The sequence below is a fragment of the Chinchilla lanigera genome, unplaced genomic scaffold, assembly GCF_000276665.1.
Source record: "Chinchilla lanigera isolate Chin_1 unplaced genomic scaffold, ChiLan1.0 scaffold00032, whole genome shotgun sequence".
Lineage (NCBI taxonomy): Eukaryota > Metazoa > Chordata > Mammalia > Rodentia > Chinchillidae > Chinchilla > Chinchilla lanigera.
In genome coordinates this window covers 743631-756463 of record NW_004955433.1, presented here as the reverse complement: position 1 = coordinate 756463, position 12833 = coordinate 743631, and the positions used below count along the sequence as shown (strand labels likewise).

At 35.4% G+C, this 12833-nt stretch overlaps 2 protein-coding genes across 14 annotated transcripts in view; one reads left to right on the top strand and one right to left on the bottom strand.

Moving 5' to 3' along the window:
• Positions 1-12833, bottom strand: part of Art3 (ADP-ribosyltransferase 3) — a 106982-nt gene extending 94149 nt beyond the window's left edge. For 9 of the 13 annotated variants that reach the window (XM_005388166.2, XM_013516262.1, XM_005388172.2 and 6 more), the window contains exon 1: positions 12726-12832. The gene's annotated coding sequence lies outside the window, so the exon portion shown is untranslated. Of the gene's footprint in view, positions 1-12725 lie in introns of all 13 variants that reach the window. The other 4 variants (XM_005388175.2, XM_013516265.1, XM_005388167.2 and 1 more) reach the window with 2 other exon arrangements.
• Cxcl10 (chemokine (C-X-C motif) ligand 10) lies at positions 5574-8072 on the top strand. The gene is made up of 4 exons (XM_013516266.1): positions 5574-5701; positions 6132-6258; positions 6486-6575; positions 7175-8072. Exons 1-4 carry the CDS (start codon positions 5641-5643, stop codon positions 7191-7193), a joined length of 297 nt encoding a protein of 98 aa, XP_013371720.1. The 5' UTR covers positions 5574-5640; the 3' UTR covers positions 7194-8072.

Sequence of the window (12833 nt, the reverse complement as noted above, 5' to 3'; positions counted from 1 at the left end):
AGAAAATTGAAGAATAGAGAGACCTAACAGTTTTTCCAAGATCACAGAACAAGTGAGAGACAGAACTATAAAACTGTACATCTGGACTGCCAACCCATGATATCATTCCCTCAAGTATGGGGAAGGAAAAACACTGCAAGGTCTCAATGCTTCCAAACAGAAGTTATTTTCAGCCCTTTCAAGCATGATGATTATGAGCATCTACTACCCATTCTGTTAACATCATTCTCAGGATGGCTCTGAAGGATGAGACACATGGGCAGTCCAAAAGTATGTAAGCAGTACTATCAAGCACTTCCCGCTAAGGGAATACTTTGAGAACTCAAAGTTAAAACTATGAAGTTCCTCTTTGCTCATACTCCCATTCTTTCCAAACAGTAGCCTGAACCAGCTGAGGGGATTTCCAGTCTACAGACATTGCTGAAGTCCTCCTGCTTACTCTTTACGAAATTTCTTCTAAGTATATTACTTTCTCAGAAAGCATTTTTCTGGATCTGCATTCACAAGCCTGTCAGGGCAAACGTTTGGGTTTTTTGTTGATGTTTGTTTTTTGGACTTATGCCATAATCAGACACTTAAATTAATGGTAGCTGAAACTGAAACTAAACTGAGATGTTTCCTTAACTCTCATTTTCTTTCAAAACTAGATCAGTGAATATCAGGAAAGTGAATATACCAAGTCTTACAAAAATTGAATAAAAACTTAAAAAGCGTTATTTAGAGTTTTATTCAAATATCCCATGTAGGGTTGGCTATGGGTGAAACAAATTACAGTGGATTTGCTACTGTCTATATATAGAAGGAACTTTTTTTTGTACGAGGAATCGAACTTACAACCTCATGTTTGCCAGGCAGGTGCTGCACCACTGAGCTACATCCACAGCCTTATAGTCTGTATATATACCTTTGATTTTTTTTCCTGATTTTCCACATTGATCATATTTATGAAGTTTCTCCCCTTAGCAAGCACCTCTCCATTCAAAACAAAAAACAAGAGAAGGATTGTATGGTTTGATTTTATTCTTACCAGGCAATATACTGATTACTAATTCAACTTTCCTAGTTCTCTGATCCTATTAACTTAGTTCCCTAAACAAAGTATAGAGACAATAAGAACAAGTCCAATACTCTCATTCTTCTTCTAAGACCACCCATAGCCATATATATAATATTCACTGGGAGCTCTATCACCTCATTCATTCAGTGCAAGAATGAGGGGACAGAGATACTGACAAGAAGTAATTAAGAAATATTATATATTTACACCAGAGTCCCTGAAATGAAGATTCTGCCCTACAGTTAGCTGTAATATCTGTAATAACTTCTATGGAAATTATAGTCTTAAGTAAAACTTGGTTCCTAAGGCCAGGGAAAATAATACCCATGTCTAAGTGTCAAAATCTGATAAGCCAATGTAAATTCTTTTTGAAGAAATACAACTCTTATTTATGTTGTGATTTTTTTTTTTACGTTTGAAACAAGGTCTCATTATGTTGTTCTGGCTGGCCTTGAACTATGTAGCTCAGGCATCATCACATCTGGCTATGCTACTACTTAAAGTCTGTAAAGATTCATCCATCACTCCACCCATCCATCTATTCATTCATCCATCCAATTATTTATTGAATTCCTCCAATACGCTGGTAATATTCTCATTGCTGGGGAATACAACTGTCAATAAGAAAAAAAAATCCCTTCCCTCCTGGGGTTCACAGTCTAGTGTGGAGAAATAGATATTAAACAAATAAATAAACCAAACAAATAGCTGATGGTGAGGAATGTCATGTAGAGAATTAAAGCAGGGTTCTGAATGTTTCAGATTGTGGAAGAAGAGACTATACAATCTAGCTAAAATCTAAATGTCCATAAGGAACCACCTATGCAAAGAATAGAATTCCAAATAAAGGAAAGGATCCCAAATAAAGAAAAGAATTCCAAATACAGAAAAGTACTAAAGCCATGGTCACTGTGACTGGAGTGCAATGAATGGTTTAATGTGAGATGAGGCTAGACATACAGGAAGCAGTTAAATCACAGAGAACTTAGTAAAATGGGTTAATTAAAATTTTGATTTTATTCTAAATATAAGTAGAAGTTTCTGGAAAAAAGCAGAGGACTGACATGATCACTTATGTATTTAAAATACAACTCTGTTCTACTGCTAAATGTGGACCCAATTTAAGGCATATGTTCCCCCAAAACATTTATGCAAAAAATCTTCACAACAGCAGCCTTATACATGACTGAAATCTCAAAACAATCAAAGTGTCCATCAACAAGAAACAAACCCATATATTTGAAAGAGGAACAAAGTGACTCAGGCAACTACTATACATAGATGAATCTATAAAGCACAGAGTGAAAGATGTCTTGCACAAAAGCATGCATTGCTGAAATGATTCCATTTATATGAAATTCTAGAACAGGCAAAACCAATCCAAGATAAAAAAAAATTGGATGAGTGGCTGGGTTACAGGTAAAGTGGGATGAAAAAGATTCAATTCACATGAAATCTCCATAACAGGCAAATCTATAGAGACAGTGGATTCATTGTTGCAGGGCTGTGAAGGGTAGGAAGGTTGAGAAGACTATGAGACTGGCAAGTGATAACTAAGCCATATGGAGTTTCTTTTTGTGGTAATGAAAATGTTCTAAAATTGATTCGGTAATGGTTACACAATGCTTTGAAACTATTAAAAATCACTGAATTTTACATGTTAATGTGTTAATTTTGCAGTACATAAATTATCTCTTCACAAAGCCACTTTAAAAAGAAACAAGGAAATTAAAATAATGTACTAGGTAATAAGTATTTTATACAAAAGAAGATAGAAATGGACAAAGAAACAAAAGAAACAAGACATAAAAAAGAAATAGTAAAATGGTAGATGTTAATACCTACTGTATCATTAATTACATTAAGTGTAATGCATTAAACACTGCAATTAAAAGATAGGCAGAATGGATTTTTAAAAAACTTATCATTCAAATATACACTATATATAAGAGACATACTTTATAGACTCAAAGAGATTGAATGTGAATGAACTAAGAAACATACATACTGGCTACACTAACAAAATAGATTTTAACACTAAAACTGTAAGAAGCAAAGACATTTTATAATGAGTCCACAAGGAACAACAGTTAAAAATATCAAAAAAATGGGGAACACATCTATATTTCTATTAAAAGAAAAAAATTCAGCATGGTGATAAGATTTGGGAGTTGTCTAGCTACAAATAATAAATTGTTGCATGATATCTAAAATTTGAGATGATTTTTAATCTGCAATAAAATTTACTTAAGTACAAATCAATGTATTTCACAAGATTAAAATATAAATTTCAGAATGCAGTAAGAAACAAATGTTTTTTTCTTAGTCACCAAGAAGTCCACGACATGTATATACTACTTAATATAATCTAATACAGAATCCAAATCAATATTGTCTGTTTTATAGAAAAAAAGGTAAAACAAAGTTTCATAACAATGGGACAAAAGCAATGGTTAATACATTGCATGGGCTGGGGATATACCTCAGTGGCACAGTGCTTGCCTGGCAAGCACAAGGTCCTAAGCTTGGTTCCTGGTACCAAAAAAAAAAAAAAATTGCATGTTGTTATCTTAAAGATAGTTGTTCAGAATACAAAATATGGGCATAAAAATTTCTCCAATTCAATATGGGCATAAAAATTCCTCCAATCGATATTAGCACATTTTTCCATTTTCCCTTCCATCCTTTCTCCTTTCACACATCCTAGCCCCTTGAGAAAACCACTTCTTAAAAATAGTATATGTGAGTAACCTCCCCTATGTAATTGTTTACTGGGTAACACATTTGTGTATATATATGTTTTATATACATGTATACAGCATTTTCTTTTCTTTTCTTTAATGTTGGATGCTGGTACTGCAAATCGAACTAAGAGTCTTTTGCCATTAACTACATCCCTACCACCTTGGGTACTATTACATTTCAACTGTCAGGTCCAATACTTCTTCCACTACAAAGGATAGCACATGCTTTCTACTGTTGCCATCTGGTATAACAATCAGCCAAGTACTACTGAGTGCTAAGAAACTAAGTTTTCTCTCAATTTATCACTCATTTTAACTGTGCTGATTTCAGCTAACTTTGTCACTATCTCAACCACTGATACATTTTTTCCTTTACTTTTTTTTCTTTTAATTTTTCCTTTATTTTTTTCCATTTACCAGGCTATCTTCTGGAACTGAACTCCATATTAAATCAACCTGTTTCCCTCCTGTCTCAAGTTGTTCTGCCAAAGTCTGTTTCTACTCCTTTTAATTGTATCACTCCTTTTAAATTTATTTCCTCAAAAAGTACTCTTTGTTTTTCCACAATAATCTTCTTACATCTATGACCCCTTTTCTCACATCACTGTAGATGTTATCTTATGTCATTTTCATTTAGGGATCCACTTGCAGACATGAAACCTGTTTAATGCATCAGAAATTAGATATCCAAATAAGTAGTGTTTTCTCCCAAAGGAGTTATATCAGAGGTTATTCAATTATTCTAAACATGTTATGAATGGCCAAAGCATGCGTAGAATCCTTTGAAATTTGACAGTTCCATATATTTGACCCTATCTACAAAGACCAATTCTATTACTTTATAGAACTGACCAAAGGGCACTGCCTGGCTAAAATAGCTAATGATCAGATACAATTTGCTATTACCAAAGGCTAAGTTTACCTATAAAGGATGAAACACTGCCCTAACTAGTAATATTAAAAATATTTTTAATGCCAGGTGTGGTGGTGCACACCTGTAATCACAGCACTGGCGAGACTGAGGCAGAAGGATTGCCACAAGTTTGAGGCCAGCCTCAGTTACACAGTGAGCTCAAGGGCAGCCTCAAAACATAGGTATTTTTTTAAAAAGCTCTGAAAGCTATTACAAAAGCTTAAAACAAATATTGTGAAAATGCTTCAGAACTATAATAAATGTGTGCAATCTAATACAACCATCAAATATTGTGAAAATGCTTCAGAACTATAATAAATGTGTGCAATCTAATACAACCATCAAACCTCATAGATCTATGAAATGAAAATTACTACCTTCTTCATAGGGTTATTGTGGGGGGGAAATGACAAAGTATAACACATCTGTAATGTATAGCAAATTATAGAAAATATTTCTACTCATGCCTTACTGCTGCAAGTAAAATGGATGCAAAACACAACATTAGGGTGCACTATTTAAAAATAGGACCGTGACAAAGATTAACTTGGTATTTTACAGGAGATGAAAGAGAAGAAAGTTTCATTTTAAAAACTATTATGCATGCAATAAATTTCTGATTTTCAAGAAACTGTTCATGTTTTGGAAAGTGAAACCTAACTCTCATTGAAAAAAGGCGGCAGAGGGAAATTCCATCATTTGGAAGCCACAATAAAAACAAATAATACATTTGGTTTCGCAACGTGGGACTTCCCCAAAGAATAGCCAGCAAGTTTTGCTGAGTTGACAGTCACATTATCCAATCAGAGCTAGGGAGGGAAAATACTTTTACATATAAATGCTGCATACTATCCCCATGTTTTCTAAGCCTCAACTGCTGAGACGCATTCTGAGTCTACTATAGAAGAATCTCCAGTCTCAGCGTCATGAACCATCACAGCATTCTTATTTTCTGCCTCATATTCCTGACTCTGAGTGGGACTCAAGGTAAGGAACATTAAGGGATATTTAATTTATAAAATGAAAAATCAGGACTGGATATAAATTCCAAAAATACTAATAATATATTTGCAAGTTTCATTATGATCAGAGATTCCTTCTGCTAATACAAATGAAGTCCGAAAAACAAGTAGAATGAAAGAAAGAGGGAAAGATGAGGAAAGAGAGAAAAAGAAAATGTAAAGGAATAAAAGAGACTAAGACACAGATAATTTCTTAACTAAGTAAGCTTAATTGATCACAAGTTGCAATTCCCTTCTTGCACATAATCAACTATTTAATCATTCAAACCTGTGTTATAATAAGGATATATTCCTCCTCAGACTGAATATGTGACAATATGGGGATATCAGTCCTACCAAATATTACCTAGTCCACATCTAATGCCTAAAATGAAACACTGTTTCTTTTCCTACAGGAATACCTCTTTCCAGAACAATACGCTGCATCTGCATCGAGACTAGTACTCAATCTGTTAATCTAAGGTCCGTTGAGAAACTTGAAATTATCCCTGCAAGTCAATCTTGTCCACGTGTTGAGATCATGTGAGTAAAATCTCATCTAATAACCACTTCCGCTGTTATAATGATATATTAAATATGTGATAATAATCATAAAAGATCAGTTGAAAGGTCTGTGATGACATAAGAACTAATGTATAGCAAAAGAAAATAAAGTAAAACTTAAAGGTTTGACTTTAGACCTATGTATTCTATCTGTTTTGTTGGCCCAATGCTGTTTTAAATATTTTCACTTCAATTTAATTCCATAGTGCCACAATGAAAAAGAACGGGGAGAAGAGATGTCTGAATCCAGAGTCTAAGGCCATAAAGAATTTACTGAAAGCAGTTAGAAAAGAAAGGTAAGTTTGTTGTTGTTTGCAGAAGAGCTTTTCAGGAAATGGCAATCTTGGGAAGTTAGAAATATTGCGTGGGGCTTTGCAGTAGGACTGTTAGCTTAAAAGTTGCCACCATGCCCTTTTCTACCTCTACTTATATAAATACTGCAGTGTCGTTTTGTGTGGTATCTAAAGTTACCCTGATTACCTGTCTAGAAGTTAACCATATGATCATATTATGATCATATACTAATATCTCTTCAACCTTAAGGCAAGCTGTAACTATCTAAGGTAAGGGCTGGTGATTTAGCTCAGCAGTACAGCGCTTGCCTGGCAAGCGCAAGGTCGTGAGTTTGATTCCCAGTACCGGAAAAAAACCTAAAATAAAAAAAATAAAAAATAGAGAGGAGTATCTAAGGTAAAATGCCAAATTTCTCCCAAGCCCTTTCTGTCCTAAAAACACAGAGCCCCTATAATCTACAATGACTTCTTGTAGCAGCAGGAAGCTCATCAAACCCTTTACCTGAGGCTCTTTGGGCTATGAACTCAGTATGTTAAGTAGAACCCAAACTAAAGCTAGAGTCTGAGTATCCAACTTCTATATGCCTTTTCTCTTCTTACAGGTCTAAAAGATCTTCTTAAAACCAGCTAGAAGCAAAATCACTGCAGTGCTGATAAGGACGGATCACAGAGAGGCTGCCTCTCTCTTCACTTCCCTACAGAGTATATGTCAAACTCTCACTGTTCCTGATTTATAGTTCTCCTGAAAGGTGACCAACCAGTTACCAAATTAGCTGCTAGTACGCCTGTGAGAATGTGCATGGGTCATCATCCTGAGCTAATAATATCTCTAGAAATAGTGTTACTAGTTCTATTACTAATAGTAATAGCACTAATAACTAGTATTAACTCTGCCCTGGCACTATTCTATAAGCTATGCCAAGGTATTACATACATTCTTAGCAAATGTGCCAAATCCTAGTGCTGCTACTGACTCTTTCCTCACCTCTCCTATTTTCTAAGAGTTCCTAAGGAATCTTTTACTTCTGGATTTACCAGACTTCTTTGACTCTCAAGTAACTAAAAGGTATACAATCAGGGTGATAATCTATTCTTTTAAGAACAATCTGTATTCTACTGCCATCCTCTCTTTAAGAACAATCTTTATTAGCTTCTACTGCCATCTTCCAAGGACCCACATCATTCTTCAGTAGTTATATACATAGAATTCTAAACACCTATAGGAAGCTAAATACATCTGAAAATATTTTTGTAAATACTATTTAATGAAAGAATGTACAAAACAGAATTTTTGATGTTTCTTATATTGTTTTCAGTGTATATGGACCAACTTGTGTAATTAAGAACCATGAGTAATTGAAGAAATTTTTAAATCTAGATGTATGTTTTGCATGTGCCGAATGGTTTTCAAAATAAAAATTTTGTGCTGTGCTGGAGATATTGGAAATGATTATCTAACTACTGAGATACAAAAAAGATAATAAAATAATTATAACTATATCTAGTGTTATGTGGGTCACTTGCCATCTTATTTCATAAGAAACTTAGATTGGACAATCCTTGGGCTACAGAAATTGGGATAGGTACCAGTAGTGGACCAGAGTTTCAATTTAGTCCTCTGAAAGGCCTATCACATAAGATTTCCACACGACTGATATGGCATAAGAGAACTTGGTCTGAGCCTCAAACTCCTATAAGCAATTTTTTGTTATCCTCTTCCACCTGAATATTCTACAGCAGTGATGGTGAACCTTTCAGAACTTTCAGTGATAAGAAATAACCTACTGCAGCACGCATGCCATATTCATAGGTTTGCTACCACTATTCTACAGTAACTTCAAACTCCAAAGTATTTGAAAGTAAGTCCCTTCTCTCCTAGACCTATTTCTTTCCTCTATTCTATGTCCTAGTTTAATTGCACCAGCATACAGTCCATTCCCCAAACCAGAAACCTATGAGTAATTCTGTACTATCTCTCTCTCATCTCATTTAGTCGACAAATTACTAGTATATAGAATACATAAAGAATTCCCATGGCTAAAAAAAAAGAAGACAACTAGTTGAACAACATGAAATAGAAATGTGTAAAAAATTTACAGAAGAAAAAGATACAAACTCCTAATATGAAAAGATGAAAACCTTCATTTGTAATAAAGGAAATATATATTCATATCACTATACCATTTAACATTAACACACTGGCAAGAAATTTTAACTTGGGTAATATCAACTGTCAGCAAGGATGCAGAGCAACAAGGATGTCCTTCTATTGCTGGTGAAAGAAAAATTGTTATAACTATTTTCAAAAATAGTTTGACATTATCTTATAAAATTGCACACACACACAATGTATATTCCCTATGTCCCAGTAATTCTACTTCTAGTAGAATTCTAAAATTCTGCTAATTCTAGTAATTCTACTTTATACTATAGATAAATTCCTTTATCTGTTACTTATGACATGTGCAAGAACATTTTGGTGACAGTTTTTCAACAATGTTTACAGTTAACAAAAATCTGAAACAATCGAAGTATCCATATGAGAATAATTAGGGTATATTTATTCAATAAGTTATACAACACTGAAAATAAATGAAGTACAAATATACATAACATAGATGAATCTCAAAATCAATCTTGCACAAAAAAACCATTTTGCAGGAGAGTACTGCAGCATACTTCCATTAATGTAAAGTTTTAAGCCAGGCAAACTGAACATTTTACTTGGGAGTAAAGATACGGAGAAAACCAAATAACAACAACAAAAGAAATAATCGACATAAAATTTGGATTGTATTAGGTAAATCAGAGTGTATTTTTTAATCTGTACCTAGCATTTTATTTTTTAACATATGCTCTGTATTAAAAAGACAAAGTGGCTAGGTGTAGTAGTGCACGTCTGTAATCCCAGGAGTCTGGAAGGTTGAAGCGGGAGGATCATAGTTCAAGCCCAGCCTGGACAACTTAGCGAGGCCTTGTCTCAAAATTTAAAAATAAAAATAAAAAGGGCTAAGATGTAGTTAAGGGTGAAGGCCCTGGGTTCAATCCTCAGTACCAAAAATAAATAAATAAATAAATGAAATGAAACCAAAAAACTTCAGAATATTTCCAGTTATGAACATCTTCATTAATATCAAGAGAATTCACTTAGCAAAATGGAAAAATAATTATCACATTCTGATATATTAAAAAAGGAACACAATATAACAAATACTATGGGAACCATAACTGACACACAGAAACACTTTGCAGGGGCAGAATTTCTCCTTTGTGCTTTCTCTCCTTTTTTTTTTTTTTTGTCTTTTTGAGACAGGGTCTCACTATGCCGTTCAGGCTGGGCTTCAGCTCACTTTGTAGCCTAGGCTGGCCTCCAACTCGCAACAATCCTCCTGCCTCAGCCTCCCAAGTGCTGGGATTACAGGCATGCGCCACCATGCCTGGCTCCTTTGTGCTTTCTCATGTTCTTTTTCTTCCTGACCTCCTAAATTAGTTGAAGCACGCACTATTTCACCTGGCATCAAGAAAATACAATCTTAAGAAATAAAAACACTGTTATATTGCTGAAATATAAGAAACTCAAATACCCACTACTGAGAATAAACAGACTGGAAATGTGGAGACATTTTAAAATTATATAAACTAAATAGACACAAAGAAATTATTATATAAAATATGATTTAATAGGTACTGTTCAATGACAAATGTTAGATGTACATATAGCCATTATGTATGCACATATGCATAAATCTCTGCATGTCACTGTTGGTTAAAAATCTCTGGATGTATCCTAATCCAGAAAGTTACAAGGTCCCTTCATTGTCCTGAAATAAGTCTATCCTCATTTCCCATCATTCCTTCAGTATCACTCAACTGAATGCAGGACTACACTTTCTCTTCTCTATACTAAATAGATCTTTACTGTGCAGCATTAATCTACATTCAAAACATAAGTCACTAAACTTTGTAATCACTATTACCCTTACCTTTGCCAAAGTACTTATAGCTTTTGAAACTGAGCATACATTCTCATGCCTACTGCTCAGAATATATTTCTTTTTTTATTTTAAAGAGAGTTAAATAAAGAACAATAGCAAAATGCCAACAACACAGACAAAAACAAAACAAAACAAAAACAATAAGAATGATACAGGGTTTCAGAACAAAATGATAGGGCTTAACAGTGGTTGTTATATTACATTCACTGAAATTGGTCAGATTACCAGGTGTAAGAATGCAATATCAATCAAACCATTAAAGAGAATTAAAAAAAAAAACAAAAAATTGTAAATGATAGAGTTTTACCAAACAAAATGACAGGAATTCAACAATGGTTGTTATGTTGCATCTTGTTGTCTTCAAATTAGTTGTTCATATTACTAGATATAAGCATGCAAAATTGGCCAAAAAATAAATCAGTAAAGCATTAACTGTTCCTTTCAATAAACCACGAGACATCAGCAGTACAGTTGTCCTAATTATCCTTTTATATATATATATATAAAAAAACCTTCCTTCTTTCTAGAATATATTTCAAACTTCAACTAATTCTCCCTTTCAGATCTAATTCAAACAGCTGTGTGAGAACCTATGGCTGGGCTTGTGGACTTCCCTGCACTTCCACTTTGTACAATATTTTCTACTACAGTAATTAATTTATAGGCTGCCTCCCCACACTAAACTGTGAGCTCTTTAACGGCATAAATTATTATTCATATTTGTGTCCTCAGAGTCTAGAGTCATCGTAAGCAAAGTCTGATGAATGTATTGTAATGAATGGCAAACAGTAAATAAGTTTCAAGAATGTGTTTTCTTTTCTTGTAGAGTTAAACAATTTTACAGCAAATCATTTAAATATGGTTATTTTCAAAATAAAAGTATCTTTTCCCTGTTTAAAATCACTTTTCCTCAGGTTAGGCAGCAGCTTAACAACCATAATCACATATCATCAGATTGTAAACTGACTTGCCAAAAATCAGAACTAAAATGGTGTGCTACTGACAACTTTTACTAAGCTGTCTTTGAAATGATGTCTTGATATTCCCATTTGAGATCATTTATTCACAAATATAACTCAGTGCTAAAGCTTTATATTAGAAATATAAAAGAAAGGGGCCATGTGATCAAGGAAGAATTTGTTCTTAATGACCTGAGATGCACATAGGATATGAAATCCTACAAAACTATGTTTTGATTGTAGTTAGCTTGCCATATTACAATATTTTGAATGCAAAAAATGAATTCCCAAATAGGGAGAAAAGACAAATAATCCCAATCTAAATTGGAGCTTCTGAGACTTCCAAGAAGTAAACCTTTTTCAAGTCAGCATCCTTTAATAGAAGCAATAGCTGTCAAAAGGAGGGGAAGTTCACACCATGAGAAATTATAACAGGCCTGGAGGTTTCAATATGAGAGAAACTTCCCCTCTCACAAGTTAAAAGAAGCCTCTTCTCTTCACTGTGACAGGATCAGTCACACTGTGTACCTAATTAAAGACAGCACACTGATTCCATAACCAAAACGATGTTAGGGGGAGGTGGGACAGCACATGTGAAAACTGAGAACAGGCTCTTGGACTATAGTTACATCGCTATTCAGTTCCTCAGAGGCACAGAACTGGAATTTCTCAAGGCCAGTGAGGTTAAAACTCTTGTCCAAAGGGGAATTAATAACTGTTGATTTTAACAGTCCTGACAATCCTTGGCTTCTTTCCCAGGACAGTCATAAACGGCCAGGTTTCTGTTTCTCCTAAAAGCCCTATGTAGCCATAAATGCAGCCCCAATGGGATTTTCTCCTTCCTCAGGGCCTAGCGGAGGCGGGCTGTTCTTGTCTTGGAACCGCCCGTCTCCACAGGCCTCCATTTCCCAGGCCAGCCCAGGCCCTGCACTCGGAGGTGAAGCCCACTGCAGCCGCCCGTTTCCTGCGCTAAAGCGTCCCCTCCCCCGACTGACTCAGCCGCCCTCCTTCCTGCCCTCCCGCCCTCACCAAGCCCTGCCGGGCACCCCCCTCTGCGCCCCGCGGCCTCGTGGCCCCTCTCTCGTGCTCCCACTCCATCTGCTTTTAGCCAGGAGACTGCGGTATAGACGGTGTGGGGACACAGAAGAGGAGCCGCTGGGCCCAAATGCTATCCCTTTCTCCTGCGATGCGTGTCTCACCTGTCCGGGTCAGCGTGGGCAGCAGTACACTCAGTAGCGACACCACAAAGACGGCGAGCGTTGGGCCCTTGGCCGAAAGCTCTGCACGGAGAAGGTTCTGGAACCTTC